Raw genomic sequence first — 22942 nt, forward strand, 5'->3', positions numbered from 1 at the left:
GAGCTGCCCCGCGGAAAACCATCTGACTTGTGGTTACACGAAGTCACAAGTTCCCTTCCGATTATTTGAGTTTCCGGGGCCGGAGAATGTGCTAAGACTCAAACAGCCAGGTGGAAGAGATGTGTGGGGCAAGGTATGGGAAAAGGGGGCAGGGCTTCCCAGCTCTTCCCCATCGAGCTCGCCATCTTCCCAGGTCTCTACATGTTCACCAACCCGGGCCATGCCCGAAGCCTGTCCTTTTGGATTTTTATGGAACCTTCATTACTACATAGGAGTGATTCATTATATCATCGGCCCGGGGCAACTGATTCCACCGGCTCCTCTCCTCCCCAGAGGTGGGGGAGGGGCGCTGCGGGACTGAAAGTTCCAACCCTCTAATCGCAGAGATGGTTCTCCAGGCAACCAGCCTCCACCCTCACCCTCTATCCCGAAGTTGCTCGTTAACATAACAAAAGACACTTTACAGTCCTTAGCACTTAGGAAATTCCAAAGGTTTAGGGAGCTCTGTGTAGGGGGGTGCGGGGGACGGGGATAAAGAACAAATGTGTCACACTGTATTTCTTATTTTAAATCACAATATCACAAATACCTACCACACTCGGTCTCTCTGCGGGATGAAGAAGATCTCCTACAACACGATGTGCATACTATGCAAAGAAATAACAGGCACAATTGAAAAAAACTCTCCAGAGATGCGAGATTTCATGAGATCAACGATGAAAGGGATGTTTGCAAAATGTGCCCAAACCGTGGATCTGGGAGGGTCCAGAAGACTTAAACCCGTTTCTACTCTAAGTACATCAACAGGAATAATGGCGTGATGATTCAAAACGGAACAATTGGAACATCAAAGGATTACCAAAGGTCCTTGGGGAAAATGTTGAAATCCTCAAACACTTTCGCAAACAATGATCTTAAGCAATGTTTTCTTGAGCACATCGCAGAAACCCAATAAATATTTGTCGAATGGACAAAAATATAGCCATATATATTAAATTCCTCATGTAAAAGCTTGTTATTATGTAATGGCACTCTTTTAAACCTTTTGCACGTGATAATTTAATTATTTAACCCTCCCAGCCTTATGAAACGGGAAATTGAAGTAGAGAGAGTTTAACTAACTTGTTCAAACTTGAACATCTGGCTTCAAATCCAGGCAGTCAGCTCCAGAATCTTTCCGCGGCTTTCTCTCCCTTGTTCTTCCCTCATCTGGAGGATAATAGCTCCACACTATCAAACCCGAAGGGCCAACGCCTGTGTCTGCTCCTTGCGGTTGACAGTGACCCCCCTGCCAGGCTGAGCTGGAGCCTGGAGGGCCAACCCCCGAGCCTCTCCCAGTCTTCAGAGCCTGGCGTCCTGGAGCCGCCCCCAGTACTATCTAGTTCGTCTGCGGAGCTCAACACCCTTCGGGTTCCCCACACGTCTCATTCATTGGAGTGTGAGTCATTGAAAGGAAGAGGGGGCAGGAGACCCGGATTCTGAGGGTGAGGCTTAAATCAGGGTGAATATACAGGGAAATGTTTTTTTTTTTTAGAAATATGCAATGCCAGTTTCTCCTAGAGCTGCACATACGCAGGCATTTATTAGGTCGCCTGCCAACGTGGGACAACCCCAAGACCTTACTCGGTGAGATCGCAAACGCGATCCCGGCTGTACGGAATGGAAGTGCGTCCAACATGGCCGCCTCCAGTGACATAAGCCTTATGGGGGCGGCCATGTTGTGCGCCTGACGGTTCCTGAAAGAGCGAACCGCGGAGGAGCGTCCCTATGTACTACGCCATGATAACTACTGGCACGCTGCGGCTTCGAAGGTTCTCGTAAGCATGCGCACGCCGCCGCCCAACCCGGGAGCGACCGTTCCGCCTACGTTGTCAGCTGGTCGCTGCACGCCTGTCGCACGCGGGACGTCCAGGTGGTTTGCGGTGTGAGCGGCGGGGCTTCCGCGAGGGGCAGCGATGGGGGAGCGGTCTGCGGGGTGGTCGTAGTGACGGGGGGGGGGCCGTGGGCCAAGCGGGGTTTTCTCCTGGAAGCTGGAAGATGAGCTCGTTAGTTTCCAGTCGTTCTGTGGTTTCTCGGTGCGTGTCGGTGCTTTTGTCACTTACATTCCGAGTGTACTTTAAGATCGGGTTTCATGTCGTCGGCGCGTGAAACTCGCTCCTTTGGAGACAGTGAAAGGGCGTCCTGAGGTGCGTGCTACTGGGGGACATTTGGGGGACGTGATCCGCTGCTTGGGGGAGGGGGCTGTGGGAGGCGGCGATCGATGGGGAGCAGGGACTTCGGGGATCCGAGGACCTCGAGGGTCATTGTGACGCGCTCCGGCCGGGGGCAGTGACTGGGGACCTAGGGAATGGGTAGAGTGGGGAGCTCAGGGCAGTGCCTGGAAACCCGTCGGCTAGAAGCCGGGAGGTCAGTGATGGGGGCTGCTGAGGGTGCCCGCGTCGCTTCCTGGGTAGCAAAGGTTGGGGTCCCTCAGAGGTGGATGGTCGGGTCAGTGCTGGCCGCAACTTGGGTGCCTGCGGACGTGGGAAGGGTCGGTGGTTGGCAGTGGAGCGGATCGGTGATGGTTTCCTATTGGGGTGTGTTATGTTGAACCCCGGTTGCTGGGGACTCTTTTGGGTCCCGTGGAAATCACTTCCTGGGACATTTATTGGCAGTCAGGGTAGTAATGGTTTCAGGAGCCTGGCCGTGTGCATGTGTGGGAGGCATTGCATGGCCTTCTGACAGTCGCCTGGGTCACTCACTGGGGATTTCTGGAGATAAGCTGGATGGGCGGGGGTGGGGATAACTTGTTGTGGACAGGGCCAGACATGATGAGTGACTGCGGCCCCGGTGCCGTCTGCAGATTTTTCAGGCCAAGGCGAGGTCGTGTACAGTGAGTTGAAATTTTTATCTTTGTCAGAAAAGGCTGGGATGCCTCGGGCGTTATGCATGGCCACTGAAATGTCCAGCAGCTTGGAATCGACCTACCAGACATGGCCGATTCAGAGCCTCGGCTCCCCCGGGGCGGCAGGACATGGAAGTAGTGTTTCTGGAAGCTGAGGGGATAGTGTGTGCAGTTTAGAATGAGGCAGACTTGGGGCCGATTTCCTTTGCGGGCAGATCGACCTTAAGGCAAATGATGTAACAGCACTCAGCCTCGGTTTCCTCATCCACAAAATGGGTATAATAATGGTTGTACCCTTTAGCTGATAGTGTTTGTGAAAATGAAACAGGACACCCGATACCTGACTTGCGGCTTGCTGGTTTTTATCCGCGTTTACCGCGTGCCAGGCAGGTGCCAGAGGCTAATAAGCCTCGTGTCATGTAAGTTTCCCAGTGCCTCTGGTCAGTCACTTCTTCCCGGTGCTGGAAGCTACAGCGAAAGGTAGTAGCTTCATATTCCCCTGGTTAAGGTGGCAGAGATGCCATTAAGCCTTCGTTAAGTTTAGTCCAAACTCACGGTCTTTTCTTTTTCACCGATTAATAACTAGAGTCGGGTTTTCCTGAACTTGACTTATTTCACAGTATCTAGCCCAGTGACCTTCACCTAAGGGCCCTCAGAAATATTTGTGTGGAGCAAATGTCGGATGAGTGACCACGTGGTCGTTGTCCTTCCAGGGCTTCTTGGTGTCTCCGCAGAGCCCCCGTGTCAGCCGTGCCTTCGAGGCCCCGATCGGCCCTGATCCGAGCCTCCACATGCCCGCGCAGCTCTGGGCTCCTGGGAAAAGCAGAGAGACCAAGAGTTGAAGCCCGGAGGGGACATGCCTGCAGATGTGAACTTGCCCCACAGACTCCGGGTCCCGGGTCCAGAGGAACAGGCTGGATCATGTGAGGTACGCAGAGCGGCCCCAGAGAGAGTCGTTGAACTTCTGGGCGGACCCAGGAAGCAGCAGGTTCCACGCTGTCTGTGCCCCAGACAGTCTAGCTCCTCCCGCTGAGAGCGGACCACAGGAGGCTGATGTCACCTCACACTCACTGGCCTTCTGTGTGATAGAGAGAACAGACTGGTCGATGAAGACTGTTGGAGAAGGGGGTCAACCCTGGGACAAAGGAGAAGAAAAGGTGGCCCCTGATCCGGGTGGGAACCCTAGCCACAGACAGGAAGGTGACAGCTGCCTCCTGCTCAGTGCAGGCCAAGATCCGCCATCCACCACTGGGCCTTTGCATGTTCTCAGCTGCTTCCCACCCTTCTCCTGCTTCCCTGCTCTGCGGGGTTAGCTCGGTTCTACCCCGTCCTCGTAGTTTATCGAGCGAGAGGATGATGGCGCATGCTTAAAGACCACGTATCATTTCCTGTTTTAAAAGACAAATCAAAATGCCAGACAACAGTGTTTCCAAATTGCCCGCAGGTATTAATATTTGATATTTGGGAACGAGAAAGCAGGATTCTTGGGGACACTCAAGATGTCCGGAAAGTCTAAGTTATTCTGTGTATTTCGTAACACTTGGTGTGTTTTAAAGTAATAGTGAGTGGCCATAGTAATAAACAGTGCATCATTGACCTGTGATAGGTTTGCATTCAAATTACAGAGATGTTCTGTTTTTTAAAAACGGTATAATAAATGCACGGCTTTTTACCATGGCGAACCAATATATTGTGAGGTTACATACTTCAGTAGTGTTTAAAAATCATCTCAACCTGACAGAAACATTTTTTAATAGAAAACATTCAAACGAAACATCAACACTATTAAAATATATATATATATATATATAAAAAACGGGTCTCTCCGTGTAACTTTCCCACTCACAGTGATGACTAATTCACACTGAGCTGAGTATGTCGTTACAGGGACCAGTGTCATTTGAGGATGTGACCATAGACTTCAGCAGGGAGGAGTGGCAGCAGCTGGACCCTGCCCAAAGACACCTGTACCAGGACGTGATGCTGGAGATTTGTAGCCACCTGTTCTCCGTGGGTGAGCACACCTGCCCTGGGAATCTGGATGGGCCCTGTTGAGGACTGTCCTGCCTTGTGGAACGCAGTGGGCCATCTCTAGTTTGTAATGGGTTTGTCTTCGGTTTGTCCTAAATCGTTCATTCTTTTTGAGCATCTCTGAGTATTATTTCGTTCTAAGTGAAAGAAGCAAAGCTTCGTTGAATGGCCTCTGAAGCTCAAGACCATGTCCAAATCCGATGTCCTTTCTCATTAACAGGGTATCACGTTCCCAACCCAGAGGTCATTTTCAGGATGGAAAAGGAGGCCAAACTCCCACATCGGAGGTGTCAAGGTGAGAGCCTGTTACCATGGCAGACGTGGATATCATTAGGGACCATCATTCAACCTTCCACCCTGATCCATTCCCACAGTGATGGACGCTTAGGTTGCTTCCTGCTCCTAGTGTCCACAACCGATGCCATTATACGGTATCTTGTAGATGTCCCTCAGGGGCCGGGACATTTCTCAGAGGTGAGTGCCCTGGAGTGGGATTGCCTGATCATTGGATAGCAGTATACTCAGTCAGACTGAAAACTACATTGCTCTTCATGTGAGCTTCACAGTCTTTGCTTCCTCGTGCTGTGCGCAAGGGTTTGCATTTACAGACTTTGCTTGCCAACACTTAGCCTTTACAAACTTCTCATTTACAGCCCGTGTTATGAGTAAAAGGGCTATTTCATGTTTTTGTTTTTGTTTTTAAGGTGAGGCAATCCTTGGTTGACCTCACAGATTGCAAGGACCCTGTCAGCTTACAATCCCTTATTTTTTTTTATTTATTATACCTACAGCACCTGGTCTTCCTCGGTGGTCTCCCATCCAAGTACTGACCAGGCCCGATCCTGCTTAGCTTCCGAGATCAGATGGGATCGGGCTCGTTCAGGGTGGCATGGCCGTAGATTCATGTTTTAATTTCATTTTTTTAATAACTAAACAGTTACGGAATCTTATCATATCTGTTATCTGATGCAGTTTTCTATGTGTACATTGCCTTTGTTGTCTTATTTTATACCTTTGTGTCCATGGAGTTTTCTCAAGGCTTTTTTTCCTTTTTATTTGCTCCCCGAATTCGTTGATTTTTCTTTTCTGTGTCAGATCTTCTTTCTTCTTTTTCTTCTAATTGATGTCTGCAGCTCAGGGCTCTATACTTCCCTCTGCTCAACCCTTTGTACAGGAATTGTCTTAAAGGGCCTTTCTATTCTGATTATTAGGCCTCAGGTATTTTTCTGATGATCCCCATATCAGCCCCTCCAGCCCTGAGCCGAAACTGTGTTCTTTGACCCTGTGTAGCCAGAGTCATGTGGACAGCATGGGTGACTCGCTTCCTTTATTTTGGGGAAGTCAGAAATTGGAATCATCACACAAATCTGAAATTCTTCTTACCTGATACATTTTGTCAGATCCTTCTGTCTTTCTTAGCTCTTCCAGCTTAGTCTTCTAGTTTATTATTTTAGAGATCCTACCATTTTCTCTTTTTGCATGTAAAATTCATTTGCCCCTTTTTCTTAATCTCAGTGGTATCACCATAAAGCAGCTCTGTGTTCTCGTCTTGGCCTTTTCTGTCCCTAAAGTGATTTGTGGATTGCCTTCATGCGTGTGGTCAAGATGCTGTTGACTGATTTTATTACCATAAACATTGATATTTTGTTTGTTTTTTTTTTTTTTTTTTATCAAAGAAGACTTTAGTGCAAAATAGTTATGCAAAAATTCAGTTATTTCCTACTATGTAGGATTAACACTTTTCAGTGACATCATCATCATGGCCACATATTTCCAGTTCAAAAATGTACCCGAATAGTTTCATCACTCAGCGTCTACTTCATTGTTTTAGCATATTCTTTAATATCTACTATACAGATATATACGTGATATATATATATAGAGACAGTATACATTGTCTGTAGGATGAGTCTCTCTGCGTATGGTCTGTTGATTATTTTGTACTCTCCCTACTTAATTTTCATGATATCAGTGTTAAGCATCAGGAAACCATTCAGGATATAAAAATCATTGAATTTCTGAAGACAGGCAGAAAGGAATTTTTGCTCTATTTTAGAAGGATAGTTTAAATATCTGCTGACGTAAATTCAAAGGGACAGAGATTGTAAGCGAATTGAGTGGGTCATAGCATGAGATGTTAAAATGGTCAGCCTTTTTGCATTCATCACGTGCATTGACTGGGAGGAGAGGGCATAGAGAGTGACCGCTTTTGAAGGTCAGAGAAAATGGTGTCACCTTAGAGGTGCAGCGACATTGGGAGGTAATTTTAACGGTACAGTGCATATAAATGCCCCATGAAGCAATTTTGAATTGGAACAAAGGAGTAGACAAAGAAAGCTTAATGGGGATAGAAAACAGAAGTATATGCTTGGATTGGAGAATTAATTGGACTTTTTTGAAGCAATATTGTTAAGCTGTGTCGGAGAGTTAGGAATAAGGTTTTCAGCACAATTCTCAGATTTCATATTGAACATTTTGGGCAGTGATTTGAATAACTTCAAGTTCAGCAAGAGTTCTGTGATCTAAATGAAGTGAAAGTTAAAAATGTTCCAAATCTATGCCTGGCAATCCAGACTGTAAGATGCTCAGAATAAATGAAAACCAATGTTGGGGTAAAATTACTATATAAGTGAAAAATGAAACAAAGAAACAAACAAAGAGCCCAATTAAAAAATAAGTAAAGGAACTGAATAGCTACTTCTCCAAAAATGATAGAAATGGCCAGCAATCCCATAAGACGCTCATCATCACTAATTAAGAAAACGCAAGTCAAAACCACAGTGCGATATCACCTCACAACCCATTAGAATAGCTCGCTGTTAAAACTCAGAAAATAATGAGTGTTGATGAGGATGTGGAGACTTTGGAACCTTTGTGTACTGTTGGTGGGAATGTAAAGTGGTGCGGCCACTGTGAAAAATGTGATGGCGATTCGTCAAAGAATTAAACATAGAAATACCATATGGTCCAATTCTGTTTCTGGGTATATATCTAAGAGAACTGAAAGTAGAGATCTTTTCATACCCATGCTCATAGGAGCACTGCTCACAATAGCCAAGAAGTAGAAGCAACCCAGTTGTCCATGGATGGACGAATGGATAAGTAAAATGTATATACCTATATCAGCCTTAAAAAGAAAGGAAATTCTGACATGTTATAATATGGATGACCCTTGAGGACATTATGATAAGTGAAATAAGCCAGTCACAAAAAGACAAACACTGCGTGATTCCACCTATATTATCACGCGTAGTCGTAGAGAAACAGGAAGTAGAAGGGTGATTGCCAGAGACTGAGGGGAGCTGTGTTTCATGGGGATGGAGTTTGTTTTGCAAGATGAAAAGGTTCTGGAGATTGGCAGCACGACAGTGTCAATGTACTTAATATACTGAACTGTAGACTTAGAAATGGTTAAGATGGTAAAATTTTTTTTGCCCCGCTTTAATTCCTCCTCCCCCGCACTTCCACCCCTGACCCATGGATGTTGCCGTTTCCCCTTAAGAACCGGATCTCTGAAGGCGGGGTGTCTCCTCCCACATGCTCGTGCGTGTGCACCTGGGGCCTCGCGCCCCCTGGGCCTGGTGCACCCTGGGTATGGTCCTTGGCTCCATCTGGGGCACGGACCCAAGACCTTCTGCATGTAAAGCAGACGTGCTAACTACTACACTATGGAGCCACCCCCAGATGGTAAATTTTATATTGTATTTTTGCCACACACACACACACACAAAATTAATGATAAAGATTATTTTCATTAAAAAAAAGCAAAAGATGATTGAGGATTTTTACCAGAAGAAGGGGTCTGGAATACAGTTATTTAAGTGACTGACATACAGAAGAAACAATATATGATAGTCATATCATACTTAGTATTTAAATCTCTGGTGGGACAAAGTAGTAGTAAAATTTATCACTGGTTTTGTTTGTTTGTTTTGAGAATCTGCTGTGACTTGTGTTTTATACTAGTAAACTGGATGATCAGTGACTCCCTTTCTTGGCAAAAAAGAAAAAGAAAAGAAAAAAATGTATATTAGGTAGCATAAAGCTGAAAGTTATAACAAAGACAAATATAATAATTTTTAGAATGATTTCTTTCCTATAAACAGTTCTTAAGAGCAGGTCTACAGGAAGCCTGACTGTGTATTCACTCCACCGTTTTTCCTTTGTCATTGCTGCACCATCCTTTACGATATTGTTGATCTGCGTGGTTGACTGTGTATTGCATCCCCAGCCAGGTTCTACTGGGCAGAAAAGGCAAGCGGAGGGTATTGAGAAGCCGTGGTTTACCACCCTGGCCCAGAAGCAGTATATAATGTTGTATGCACATTCCATCAGCAAAAATGGTCTCAACTTTCACATTTCATTGCAAAGGAAATTGTGACCGTTACGTAGTTTGGCAGCCATGTACCTGGCCACAGGTAACTTCTGGGGAAGAAAGGTGAAACGTTCTAAGGGACAGTTTGCTTGCTCAGTCTTCCGGTGTACCTTTCTTGGGACATACATGTATTGCTAGGCTCAAGAAAACAAATTTCAGCTTCATGGAGAGTTGAGTTTGGGCATAGGTATTCTTTCACTCCTTGGCTCTGTCAAGATTGACACTTTGACAGTGTTTTAGAGGACATATAGGGCTGATGGATTTGGTATTACTTCTAAGAAGTGGAAGGAAGCTGGGAGATTAGTTACAATTTAGATCTGAAAGCTAATGAAGATGACCTTCAAAGTAAAGCAGCCACATATTTTTACCAGTAAAAATTGGTTTATTCGGGAATAGCAGAGAATTGCAATTCAGGACAAGCCTGCTATGGCAAAAAAACTATAGGCAAGTCCAGCAAACAAAGGAGAGGAATCTTACTCAATAAAGAAAAAGGAGGTAGTTGGGAGACGGTGCTTTGATCAAAGGTCCATCGGAGGAAAGCAAGAGTTCACGGTGGTGATGGCTTCTCATGAGCTGAATTGAGTGGGTTCCCATTGGCCGGGCTTGTTGCTAGGCAAGAAGGGAACCAACCTTCCTCCTGCTGGGGTAGTGAAGTAGATACACTTCTTGTCAGGAATGCAAAGTACGTTCCTTTCTGTTGGGGTCTGTAATTGATAGTTCTTCCTGTTGGGGTGTGTAATAGATGTCGGGTCGTAGTGTGTGAGAGTGCCTCTTTCTGGCCTTCCTACTCCATTTTAAATGAGGTTTCCTCTGTTCAGTTTCACAAAGACCTTTACTGAGCTCCTTAGAGACTTAGCTATTAACAGATGTCATATAACACCCTTGTCTATTTTATCTTTTACCCTGTAGTCATCCCACTAGGTCTGGGTATCTAGACCGCCTACGTAAGTGGAGCCAAATTACCTTCATTCAAATATGATTTTCCCCACGGATGAGCAAAGTGGTTTGGACCGATTATTCGGCCATTCTGTGCCTCTTTTTCTTCATATATAAAACAAGGATAATGAGTGCAGTTACCTCATAGGTTGTGAGGGTCAAATGAGTTTATGTGTGCATCACATATAACACTGCCTGGCAAATGCTAAGTGCTATATAGATAAGTGCCTGACATTTATTAAGGGCTGTGCGACTGTTTCCCCTCACCGCCAACACCACCTCTGTTACATACTCAACTACTTCCTGTGTCAATCTCAGTCAGCTCCGTATGATTTGTCCTCTATCCTTCTCTAGCTATTCATCATGTCTATTTCATCTTTTTCTCCTTTTAGAAGAGGAGTTTGGGCTTGAAACCCAACAACAAGAAATTTCTGAAATAATTGCATTTCATAATGATGTGACGGGCAAAATCACAAGAGATGGTTCTTGGTGTTCCATTTTAGAAGAACTGTGGAAAGATGCCGACTGTACAGAGAGAGATCAGCACAATCAAAATAAACCTTCATGTCAAAGGGCTTTCCTCAACAAGAAAAAATTGAATACAGAGAAAGATTGTGAGTATAAGGACCCTGGGGAAATCGTTCATATGAAGCCCCACCTTCTTTCTTCACAAAAAAGTCCTCATAAACATTGTTCGTTTGCAAAAAGTTTGAAGCCTAACTTAGGAGTAAATCATCAAAATCAAAGCAATACCACGAAACACCCTGATGAGATTGTTGAATCTGGTCAGCCGTTCATCCATATCTCTTCCAATGCTAGCTGCAAGAATGTCCATACAGGAGAGAACTTCTATGAAGGTAATCAATGTACAAAGGTCTTCAGCCATAAACAGTCACTCGCACAACATCAAACTCATACTCAGGAGAAACCAGATAAATGTACCGAATGTGGGAGGGACTTCACCCAGAAATCACACCTTCTTAGGCAACAGAGATTCCATAGTGTAGAAAACTTCCAGGAATGCAGCAAATGCAGAAAAGCCTCCACCCCACCACCAAAATTCGATGTACATCTGATAGATCATTCAGGTAACATACCTTATATATGTAAGGAATGTGGAAAAGTCTTCGTTCAGAGGTCACAATTGCTTACACACCAGAAAACACACACTAGAAAGAAGCTCCATAAATGCCATGAATGTGGAAAAGCCTTTTTCCAGATGCTTTCTCTCTTCAGGCATCAAAGAACTCATACTAGAGAAAAACTCTACAAATGCAGTGAATGCGGGAAAGGCTTCTCCCAGAATTCGACCCTCATTATACATCAGAAAATTCATACCGGTGAGCGACAGTACGTATGCAACGAATGTGGAAAGGCCTTCACCCAAAAGTCGACGCTCAGCTTGCACCAGAGAATCCACTCAGGGGAGAAGTCTTATGTGTGTATTAAATGTGGGCAGGCCTTCATCCAGAAGGCACACCTGATTGTGCATCAAAGAAGTCACACAGGAGAGAAGCCTTATCGGTGCCGCAGCTGTGGAAAATCGTTCATTTCCAAATCACAACTCGATATACATCATCGAATTCATACTGGAGAGAAACCTTATGAATGTAGTGACTGTGGAAAAACCTTCACCCAAAAGTCACACCTCAACATACACCAGAAAATTCATACTGGAGAAAGACACCACATATGCCGTGAATGTGGGAAAGCCTTCAACCAGAAGTCAATACTCAGCATGCATCAGAGAATTCACACTGGAGAGAAGCCTTACAAATGCAGTGACTGTGGGAAAGCCTTCACTTCCAAGTCCCAATTCACAGAGCATCAGCGGATTCATACTGGAGAGAAACCCTATGTATGCACTGAATGTGGGAAGGCTTTCAACGGTAGGTCAAATTTCCACAAACATCAGATGACTCACACTAGAGAGAGAACTTTTGCCTGTTACACATGTGGGAATGCCTTCATCCAGAAATCAGAGTTGATGATACATCAGAGAACTCACATTGGAGGGAAATCTTATGAATGCTGTGACTGCGGGAAATCCTTCAGTAAGAAACCACAACTCAAAGTGCATCAACGAATTCACACAGGAGAGAGACCCTATGTTTGTTCTAAATGTGGGAAGGCCTTCAACAACAGATCAAATTTTAACAAACACCAAACAACTCATACCAAAGACAAATCTTTAAAAAGCAGTTATTCTCAGAAAGGCTTTACCTAGAAATCAATACTTACTATGCATTTACATTTCCATAAATCGAAGTCTCTGAATTTCTTGAAAAAGTCTCATAAGTTATTTAATTGTATGTTAAAATTTCATGCTTCAGAAAAACTGTAGAAAAGTATTGCATATCCCAAAGTTTCACACTTTATGTCAGGGAAATTACTCAGAAAAGAAACAAGAATGGAACCGTCCATATTTGTACTACTTTCATTAAGGATTATAAAATTCATCTGGGCAAGAAACCCTGGTAAAAGTACTGAGAAAAGTGTTTCTATAGAAAGTGGTTCAAAACAGATTGTTACCAGATTTATGGGCAAGTTTATAGGAAATTATATTGATAACCCTGTTTAATGTGGAATATCAATGTTTTTAAAGTGCCAGCAAACTGAATGACTGCAAAATATTATGATATTTATATATGTACGTATATATGGTCAGATTAACATATATACATATACACGCAAACCCTCAGTTCTGTAGAGTTTGCCACAGAATCCACTGCATAATAGGAGGCATGGATAGATTACTTTTTAAAAGAATAACCTAATCGTATTTATCAGATTTATTCGCTATTGATATTGATATCCTGAGAATGCAGTCAATAATTAATCGTTTATGTACATAGACACATGAATGTATGTTTTTGGTAAATGCATAAATGTGACTCTATAGTATATACTATACTGGTCTTCATAGTATAGTTTTTCTCTTCGTTCATGATTAGCTTAGCTCTACCCTCTTTTTCTTTCCACCTCCACCATCTATGGCGAGCCTCTCCATAAATAATCAGTGTCAACCTTTTAGTTACTATGGATTCTTTCATATTTTTATGCAGGCTCCTAATCCTATACACCAAGAGTCAGCAGACTGTGGCCCTTGGCCAAATCTGGTCAGCCACCTGTTTCATTTTGTTTTTAATAAAGTTTTATTGGAACATTTATATTCATTTGTTTATGTATTGTCTGTGGCTGGTTTGGGGCTCCAATGGCAGAGTTGAGTGATTGTGGCAAAGACCATGTGGCCTGCAAGCCAAAACTACTCTCTGGCTTTTTGCAGAAGACCATGTGGCCTGCAAGCCAAAACTACTCTGGCTTTTTGCCAACAACTGTTATCCACACATACTCTTTACTATGCTCATAATCATGCACCTGGGTAAAAACTCCTTCCTCTTTGTTTTGTAAATATAGAATCATCGTACATTGTGCACCTTGTTCTCACGCTACGATACAGCTGTTCGACGGCTGCATGGTATATGCACGTGCTGCAATTTATTCAGCCCTCCTTTCATGTTTTTTATTCATTCTTTTCCCCACTTTTTTTTTTTGCTACAAGAAGCAGACTAACATAATCTTTAAGTGGACAGGACCAGGAGTCAGGTTCCCGTATTTGATTCTACGCCATTTGGGCAAGTTATTTAACTCATCTGTCCTGGTTTTCAAAAGGAAGATTATAGTGCCTGCTCCCATGAATTCGCATGAGAAGTAAAAGTATGTTAAGCACTTGGAACAGCGTGAAGAGAACCAGTGCTTGGTGAATATGAGTGGGACCCCGAATGAATGGAAATGAAAGGATGAGGATTAGGGCTGGCAGAGAAGAAACAAGTAAAATAAACTCTCCTTTAATAAGAAACCGGGTGGGAGGGCTGCCCTGCAACCCTAGTCTCTAGGATTTCAGTCCAGCCTCCAGATACCCATCAACTCAGCACTGGGCGCTCCCAAGGCTGGCGAATTGATGTCCACGATGAGGCTGGTGTAGAGGGGCTGCAGCCCCTTGGAGAGCAGGGGCTCCACCATCACCATTACCATCACCACTGTCACCAGCAGCGTCTTAATTATAAGTGTCACTACCAGAATCATCACCTTCGAAACCAATCATCACCATCATTATCATCATAATCACCCATCGTCATCATATCACTTATTGAGCACCTACTATGTGCCAGGTATTGGCCTCACTGCTTTACATTCATTAAATTAATTTTTCCCACAACCCAGTGATGGAGGTGTTGTTATCATCCCTGTCTCATGAATGAGAAAACCATGGCACAGAGGATAAGCTGTTCTCGAACTTATACATAGTTACTCTGAGTAACAGTGTTGGATGGATGGATGGATGGATGGATGGATGGATGGATGGATGGATGGATGGATGGATTAGTGACTGTTCCAACACTCAGACCACACAGAGGGGCTAGGCCGAGATTCAAAGAAGCATCTAACTGACCCCAAACTCCTTTAATTTACCCCTTAGCTTTATCGCCCCCAGTCACAGACAGGCCCAGACTCAGTGAGACTGTGTCCTTCAGGGTCATTTGAGCTGACCCTAGATCAGCCAGTCTAGCACACGCCTATAGCCCTTGACTCTAATTCCCTCCAACTCCAGTTCTTCTTGACTCATAAATCCAGCCCTCCGGATACTCTCTGGCCAGACACTCTCAGCTCAGAGAGTGATAACTTCAGCCAAGACTGTCCGAGACCATGCTCGGAGCCCTGTGCCCTCTTGCCCTTGCCCTTCCCCATGGCTGCCACACCTGGTTCGCCACATAGACAGCATAGTGCAGTTGCCAGCGCTGCAGGAAGGGATGCAGGGGAAAGAGCAGGTGCTGCAGAGTTGGGCTTGTCCAGAGCAGGGCACCGCTGCTGCTGCGTGGTGCCGTGTCCAGCGGTCAGGTGGCTGGGATTGGCCTCCCAGCTCCACAGTGGCTTCTTTTCCACCCCCCTGCTCCATCGTCAGGTTCTTTGGGATCATTATCTTCAAGGGGCCACCCGAGAGAAGTAGAGGCCAGAGACAATCTGGGGCCTACCTCAGAAACTCCATGACCCAGCTGTACTGGGTCGAATCATGACACCTCCCCCACCCCAATTCGTGTCCGCCCAGCACTTCGGAATGAACCTTATTTGAAAATAGAGTCTTTGCAGACGTAATAGGTTACAATGCAGTCTTACTGGATTAGAGTGGGCCTAAAACCAATGACCGCTGTTCTAAAAAGAAGGCCGTGTGACGCCCCAGAGAGAAAGCGCCCACAGGGGCATAAAGTGAAGTGATGTGCCAACAAGCCAAGAACGCCGAGGGTTGCTGGCAACCACCAGATACCAGGAGACAGGCATAGGGTGGTTTCTCCCTCAGAACGTCCAGGAGGGACCAACTCTGCCCACACCTTGATTTTGGCCTTCTGGCCTCCGTGAAAGGATTTCTATTGTCTTAAACCACCTAACTCGTGGTACTTTATCAAGGCAGCTCTGGGAACTCAAACACCAGCACGAAGGGCTCCGAGCAGCCCCAGGTGACTCAAAAATGCTGTCCTCCTGGTTTCCCCTCCACCTCTGATTCTGCCTGCGTCTCTCCTCTGGCTTCCATTTTGTTTCTTCCTCCCCCCTCCCGTCCCCCACCCCCCAGCGAGCTCATCACCTCCTGGCACTTTTCTTCCGATGGACCCCAAGTCCTGCCTCTGCCTCCTGAGCGCCAGTCCTAACCTGCCTCCCACAGGTCTCCTCCTGGACGGTTCTCAGGCCACCCACTCTCCCTACGTCTCGAAATACCCTCCTGCTCAGTTCCCACTGTCACTGAGGGCTCCGCTGTCCCCGCTCACCTCTGGCTGTGCCTCCTTTCCTTCTGCGGCAGACTATATTTTTTGTAAAAATGCCCGCAGTGTCTTATCCAACAGGCCCTTCTTACAAGGTGACTATGACACTCCTCCTGTGGAGAGGTGAGCCTGTGTTCCCGCCCCATAAAATCGGGTAGACCTTTATGGCTGTTTCAGTGAATGGAGTGTGGCAGAAGTGATACTAAGTGGCTCTTGAGGCTCCATCAGAAAAGGCCACTCGGCTTCTACGTTGAAGCCGTCAGCTGCCACGTAAGCTCTAGGCCACCATGCTGTGAAGAAGCCCAAACTAGTCCACTGCAGAGACATCGCAGAGAGGCCTTGAGGTCACAGGAGATGGAGGTGCCTGGCCAGCTCCTGCCACATCTCATTGCAACTGCTTGAAAAACCTGGACCACTGCCCAGCTGAGCCCTTCCTCGAATTCCTGACCCACATAAACTCTGAGAGTTAACGACTGTTTAAAGACACTCAATTTAGGGGTGATGTGTAATGATGCAGCAATAGGTAATGGGCACTGTCTCCATCGCCACCAGCCACCAGGTCCGTTGCCTCCTGCTTCGATTCTGGCCCCTCCACGGGGCTTCCCACCAACTCTTCAAAGCCGAGGGGCTGGACGCATCGGAGGCCCCTACAAGCTTACTGATGCAGGGCGAGGTGATGGGGCAGCTGCCGAATCATCCTCACTGACATCCTCCTCACTGACATCCACAGGCTGGATCTGGCTGACGCTGGAGCGCACGGCCTGCTGGGGATCCCTGGGGAGGAGACCTGGGCCGCGGAAGGCAGCTCGTCTTCCACCTCAGGACGTGAAGCCACAGTGGTACTAGTTTTGGTAGAGGAATAACCCCACAAGCAGTTGTACCCCCAGAAATAACAACAGGAGCCCCCTCTGCTGTTCCATTCTGGGAGAAAAACCAGAAGGTTACTCCTCCCATTTTACAAGCCTCTCATTTTTGCCCCACCCCCCCCCCCCCGGGGCTCTCTTCCATGGCTTTGCACACACACAGGGGAGAGCTCCCTTTTCCAGACTGCCTCCTCCTCGTGCTGGGACAGGAAAGGCTGCTGTTATCAAAAGCGTGGTTTGTCCCCTGGAGAGCTCAGTAAAAACATGGCCCTTCTGACTCCACAGGAAACGTGACAGAGGCATTTTAGTATCCGAGGGTTTTGTAGATTTCACAAATGATTTTTTTCCTTATTCCTCATTTTGTAATTCATATTGCAATGATAAGGATTGTGACGTAGCTCTTGGAAAAAATTATGACCAATGATCTTTCTAAAAAAGAATTTGGCAGCAAGAATCATGTCACCAGGTGCGGAAGCATAAGGATGTATTCTTGTTAACTCCTAAACACACACGCGCGCGCACACACACACACACACACACACACACACACTAGACTACTTCACAACCGTTGAACCAAATACAATAAAATCAACCTATATTTTTTTTGTTTCCCAAAGTTACATAAGATGTCAAGAAAAAAAATCTGATGTCCTAAACTAGCAGCAAATCTCACGCGTGTTTCGAGACTTGAGTCAGCAGAGCATACATCCACGTTTTCCAAGTGATGTGGTAGTTTCGTTTCATATTTTCATTTGTAGAAAGCAAGCTGCCTGGCTGCCGTGGATGTGCTTATCCATCCTGTAGGAGCCCACCTGGTCCAGAAGGTCCCGGCAGGTCCCCTTTCCTCCATGGCAGGTCCCAGCTCTGTTTTCTGAGTCAGGCTGAGGGAATCAGTGGTCAGAGGGTGGGATGCCTAGCGCTCTCTCTGCCCAGGTTTATCAGGCCCCACTTTTCAATGAAAAGGGAGAGGCCGAGGCAGAGGGGACCTTTGGCTGACTTAAGTCACATACTATGTTCTCTCCAAGGCCACACTTTCCAGGAAAGACACTGCAGACAGGGAAGGCGTGGAAACCGAACCACCCGGAAGCCCCTCCTCCCACCTAAGCTCCACCATTAGAAATCTGTTTCTTCTTTCAGAATGAAACCAACTTTTTCCATCAGGATCTCTTTGGTTGGATCTGTTAGGCTCAGAAATACTTGCCCCAGATCGGGTTGTGCTTTCGCTCTAAGGCGGTTCCTAAACTTCCAGACGTCGAGGTCTGAAATGTCTTTTGAGGCAGAGAACCTGTTTCATCTAACGAGGCAGAGGGCTTCCGGGTGTGGTACATACACAACACGCCCTGCACCGCGCTGTGTTATTTCTCTTCTACCCGCTTGGCTCGTGTTGGGATGTTCTGGATTCAGAATGGCCAAAGCATTAGAGCTTAGTAAAACTGGGTGGGTGGGTGTGTGTGTGTGTGTGTGTGTTTTCACTGGAATGTTTTCAAGGACAAATTGTTCAAGTTACACTGAATAAAATGTCCAAGTAAAAATTAACGATCTCTGTTAGACTCGGTGTGCATTATTCTCTACCTGGTTATCTCTTTCTTGTCTATGATGATACTCTTCATTATTGACGATGCTTTTTGACTCAAAATCTGCTTTGTTTGGTGGTTAATGTAAAATGTTTGCAGTGCCCACGAGAAACTTCCGCCCAATGGTGCCAGCTGGTTGAGGAACACGGCCACTAAGGACAAAGGGAACAGGTTGAGGTCTCTGCACTGCCGATAACTGCTACCTCAAGTAACTGACGTAGGACAAGACACTGCCCACCCCCTACGCCCCCGCACACTTTACCGCACTAAGTGCCAAGCACTAGCCTTAATCCTTTACATACATTAACTCATTGAATTCTCCCAACGATTGCTATTACCATCCCCAATGACCGTGAGGAGGACACAGAAAGCTTTAAGCCACTTACTCAAGGTCACACAACTAAGCAAGTGGTGCTTAGTCACCTGGGCAGGCCGGCTTTCACATCCTCTTTTCTTCACTGACACCCAGCTCGAAGTTAACCTTTTTACCAAGTTCTCACTCAAAAGTATGCGAGTGGTGTTGAGATCTGCTTAAATATTTAGCTAAAGAAACTTTCAAAGCGGGAGACTAAAACCGACACAGAAATAAGTGAATTTGTAAACTAGTTTTGGGGGAGAAAACCAAAGCACAGCAGACTACCGCGCAGGCCGGGCTTTCTCAGCCTTGGCACTGTTGTTTGGGGCTGAATAACTTTGTTATGACAGGCCACGATGGGCGGTGCTTGGGGCCATATCTGGCCTCCACCTACCACATACCACCCCACAGCCTTCTCCTTGTTACCCAGCTGTTGCAAGCAAAAATGTCCCCAGCCATTGCTAAATGTTCTCTGGGGAACAGAATCAACCCCAGCTGGGAAGTGACTTAGACTATGTATAGGTTGACTGAGGTTTCGAAATCCCCACATCACAGCCTGCTTTAAAAGAAAATTTATGGCTGCCCCAGAAAAGGAAGCCAGCTGTGATTTTGAGAATTAAATGAGATGAAAATAATGAAAGTTTACTGTTTGGTCCATAAATCATTTATCTTCACGAACACTCTGCCTAGCAGGTACTATTATCGTCATTCCCCACTTTACAGAAGATTTTATGATGGTGCGTGGGCAGTGCAGGGTACAGTGTCTGGCACAGGCTATCGCCCCCACACTCCGCCATGTCCTGGTTAGCAGCCCGTGACATCTAGTATCTTGCGTCCAGCTTTATCACCAGAACAGGCCTGAAATGCCTGTGTCTCACAGAGCAGGGCCTGGTGCAAAGGAAGCCTCGGGAAATGGTTAACAAATGAATGAGCCTGAAGACCAGGGTTTAACCCTTGCAACAGATTTGGACACTCGAATGTCCCCCACCCCTGTCACCCTCCACTCTAAATCCTATCAAGGGAAGGGCCTCACGTAGGTAGACACAAGAGGAACTTAGAATAGATACACCACGAAGAAGAGGGGGTGGTTTGGGGGCTGGAAGGCTGAGTGCCACATCCAGCAAGTGGTCAATCCTGCCACGTCCAGCGTGGCCCTGGAAAATAAACTCGAGTGGGAACGGTGGGACATGAAGAAAAGAAAGAAGACAGAAAGCAGGGGTCGGGAGGTCCAAAGTCCACCGAATGGTGAACAACGGTCCAGTTTTATTTTTGCAAGCTGCTTTTAGACAAGAAAATACAATTGCTGCCAGCATAAGCAGTTTCTCTAAAGCATAGTAACTTTGTTTTTTTCTGTTTATCCGAGACCACCTTTGCTCATGGCCTTCAGCTTATTTATCTGCCTGTGGCTATATTTGTACTATCTTGTTCTCGGGAAGAATTTGCGGAGGCGAGGGAACCCTTGGTTGCCCTCACAGTTTCCAAGGACCTCGTCAGCTTACAAACCACTCTCCACATTTCCCCCTTTCAATTAGAAGCCGCAATGAATGCAGACCAATTTGAGACCGTATTAATTGTCGCTGGATGATTCGGCAGCGGACTGGAAAAGCACAGAAGAATACAATAAGTAAGCAGACGATTCCAGCTAAAATCCAAAAAGTATATTTAAGCATGTTGGAAGGATTAAATCCTTGCAAATTATCTAATAAATCTTTAGCTGAATCTCTTGGATTAATAATAGTATCCTTTGCATTCTGTATATCCAAACTCTCCTGATGGAAATTACGCAAATCTAGACTTAAATGACTGATGCCAAACACGTTGTAAACGCAATTGTACCTGTTGCCAATTCCACTTAGATTGATTAGAGATTACATTAGTTCCACACGCCCCTTCTAAGCAGCACGACAGCGCACACATGCTCTTTTTTTACAGAGCTTCTACTTCAAATTCCTATCTGCACTACGACAGATTCTAAGGCGTTCAGCTTAACCTCTAATTTTCAATCAGTATCTTGTGTCTTCATAGCCATAGAAGTATTATGAGCCAACTCCTTAACGAAGTTAGCATTTTGCCTGCTTTGAGATAAGGCCACTGCTGCAGTTACTGCCATAGCTATTAAGGACACGAAAGCTACTAGTCCCGCAACAACAAGTCCGGTAATTCCCTTATCTCTACTCGAAGCAGATCTCATTTCTAACAGAGTTCGTACCCCACTATCATCATACCGAGGTTCTACTAATTTAGTTGGTAACATGATAGAACTTGGTTGATTTAAAACCAGTAGATCTGACCCCTTATTATGGGGACCCACGCAATCGGTTGAATTACAATTGGTACGAGATACATTAAGAAGTCCATTGGAAGCATTTGTTTGCAACTGTCCAACTAGAAAAACATAGGGGGCACCAACACAGGCTTGAACCCCATAGCTATGCTTAATATTCAAATCTGCAGTAGACGAATCAGATAGATTAACAAAGTCCAAAGCTGCAAAGGCTCCCCACAAGGACTTTCGAATGTGTCCTTTCGGGGTGGTCATCAAAGAGGCTACGTACCCTCCAGGTGTCATCCAGTTTTTATGAGCAACAAGGCGATGAGACCAATCATGGGTTTAATATCCCCCCACGTGGGATTACCTGCGCTCCGAGTTCCCCTGGATTGTGGAACTACCGGAGGAGTGATCTTCAGGCGCTTCAGAGGAAGGACGAGCTTCTCCGGCTCTGATCCATCCGCCATCGTCACAATGCCTGATCGGCCTCTCAGGCAGCCAACGAGGTCCATCTGCACCTTCAGGAAAAACAAACACGCCCCCGGCCCCACACTAAAATGGGATCAGGGCCATGCCATTCATTAGTTAATGGATCCTTCCAACGAACCACTGCTCGCAGAGTGCCGGAAGGAGACCAGAACCGTTCTGCGGCTGTTCGACCATCATCATCTGTGTTCAAAAACTTTAAAGGAAAAAGTACCAGGTTTAAGATACTCTAAGAAGTCATGGTGCTGACTCCCCCTTTTTGTTTTTGTATTTGAACTTTTAGGGTACGGTGAGCACGTTCCACAATGCCTTGTCTTTGAGGATTATAGGATATACTTGTCACGTATGCAATCTGAAATTTACAAAATTGTTGAAATGCTTTCCTAGTATATCCAGGCCCGTTGTCAGTCTCTATTTGCCTGGGAAGGCCAAGGACTGCAAATGTTTGCAAACGATGACCAATGACATGTTCAGAACTTTCACCTGAATGAGCAGTGGCATATATAAAGCCAGAACTGGTATCTACCGTGGTATGAACATATGGAGTATTTCGGAAAGACCCAACATGAGTAACGTCCATCTGCCAGATATGATTAGGTTAACAGTCCTCGTGGATTAACTCCATAATGAGGAGAAGGCAGATGGATTTGGCTTTGATGACATTGCTTAACAATTTGATGAGCACTTTCACTGTCTGAATAAATATTTACAGGTTGTTGTGGAAACAGCTCTAAAGCCAATACTAAAACCAACGGCTCTAAAGCCCATACTAAAACCAATAACTCAGTTCTCTGAGATGAAGTCACGTTAGTTTGCTTTGAATAAGTCCGAGTAGGGGTATGTATAGCAGCAACTCCATTACTGGAACCATCCATAAAGACAGTAATAGCTTTAGAAATAGGTACTTGAAAAACCACCTTTGGAAAAATAACAGGTGTTTGTATTAGAAACTGTATTAGCTTATCAGGTAGATAATGACAATCAATGGTTGCATTATATTGAGCTACAGATAATGACCACGAATCAGAATACTGATTTAACCATGCTTGCTGCTTCTGATTATAAGGAATAATTATATTAGGATCTCTTCCCAAGAGCTGTTGCATCCAAGTTCGACCCTTATCTGTAAGAAGAGAAACTAACTCATAATAAGGGTCAAGAACTTTTGAAGCAGAATTGTACAAATGTAACCATTCTATTGGCCCTGGTTTCTGCCATATAATTCCAGTTGGAAGAGGTTTAGTTGGACAAATTATTAATATCGAAGACAGGGAGGAGTCTATGTGATAGACCTGTGTATTTTCTATGGCCTCATTTACTAATTGTAAAGCCTGTTCAGCAGCAGGAGTTAATTCT

General features: G+C 45.5%; 1 protein-coding gene, 1 long non-coding RNA gene and 1 other non-coding gene across 3 annotated transcripts in view; 1 reads left to right on the plus strand and 2 right to left on the minus strand.

Moving 5' to 3' along the window:
* LOC105308574 overlaps positions 1-1411 on the minus strand; it is a 4712-nt gene extending 3301 nt beyond the window's left edge. Inside the window, exons 1-2 of the long non-coding RNA XR_897314.2 lie at positions 1123-1411; positions 594-647 (exon numbers count right to left, since the gene is read on the minus strand). This is a non-coding gene — a long non-coding RNA (uncharacterized LOC105308574). The remainder of the gene's footprint in view (positions 1-593; positions 648-1122) is intronic.
* A 398-nt stretch (positions 1412-1809) lies between these two features.
* ZNF175 (zinc finger protein 175) lies at positions 1810-13396 on the plus strand. Its single transcript, XM_011384575.2, has 5 exons — positions 1810-1924; positions 3598-3812; positions 4772-4898; positions 5136-5210; positions 10619-13396. The coding sequence occupies exons 2-5, from the start codon at positions 3741-3743 to the stop codon at positions 12451-12453; spliced, it is 2109 nt and encodes a 702-aa protein (XP_011382877.1). The 5' UTR covers positions 1810-1924; positions 3598-3740; the 3' UTR covers positions 12454-13396.
* On the minus strand, positions 5698-5816 carry LOC111733631. The gene has a single exon (XR_002778058.1). It is a non-coding gene; the product is annotated as a 5S ribosomal RNA (ribosomal RNA).
* Positions 13397-22942: the final 9546 nt, after the last annotated feature.

This window comes from Pteropus vampyrus, unplaced genomic scaffold (genome assembly GCF_000151845.1).
Source record: "Pteropus vampyrus isolate Shadow unplaced genomic scaffold, Pvam_2.0 Scaffold593, whole genome shotgun sequence".
NCBI classification, from domain to species: Eukaryota; Metazoa; Chordata; class Mammalia; order Chiroptera; family Pteropodidae; genus Pteropus; species Pteropus vampyrus.

Coding starts and splice junctions, on each gene's coding strand:
- ZNF175 (XM_011384575.2), top strand. CDS start 3,741: ATGCCTGCAGATGTGAACTTGCCCCACAGACTCCGGGTCCCGGGTCCA. Junction 3,813..4,771: donor AACAGGCTGGATCATGTGAG/GTACGCAGAGCG, acceptor ATGTCGTTACAG/GGACCAGTGTCATTTGAGGA. Junction 4,899..5,135: donor TAGCCACCTGTTCTCCGTGG/GTGAGCACACCT, acceptor TCTCATTAACAG/GGTATCACGTTCCCAACCCA.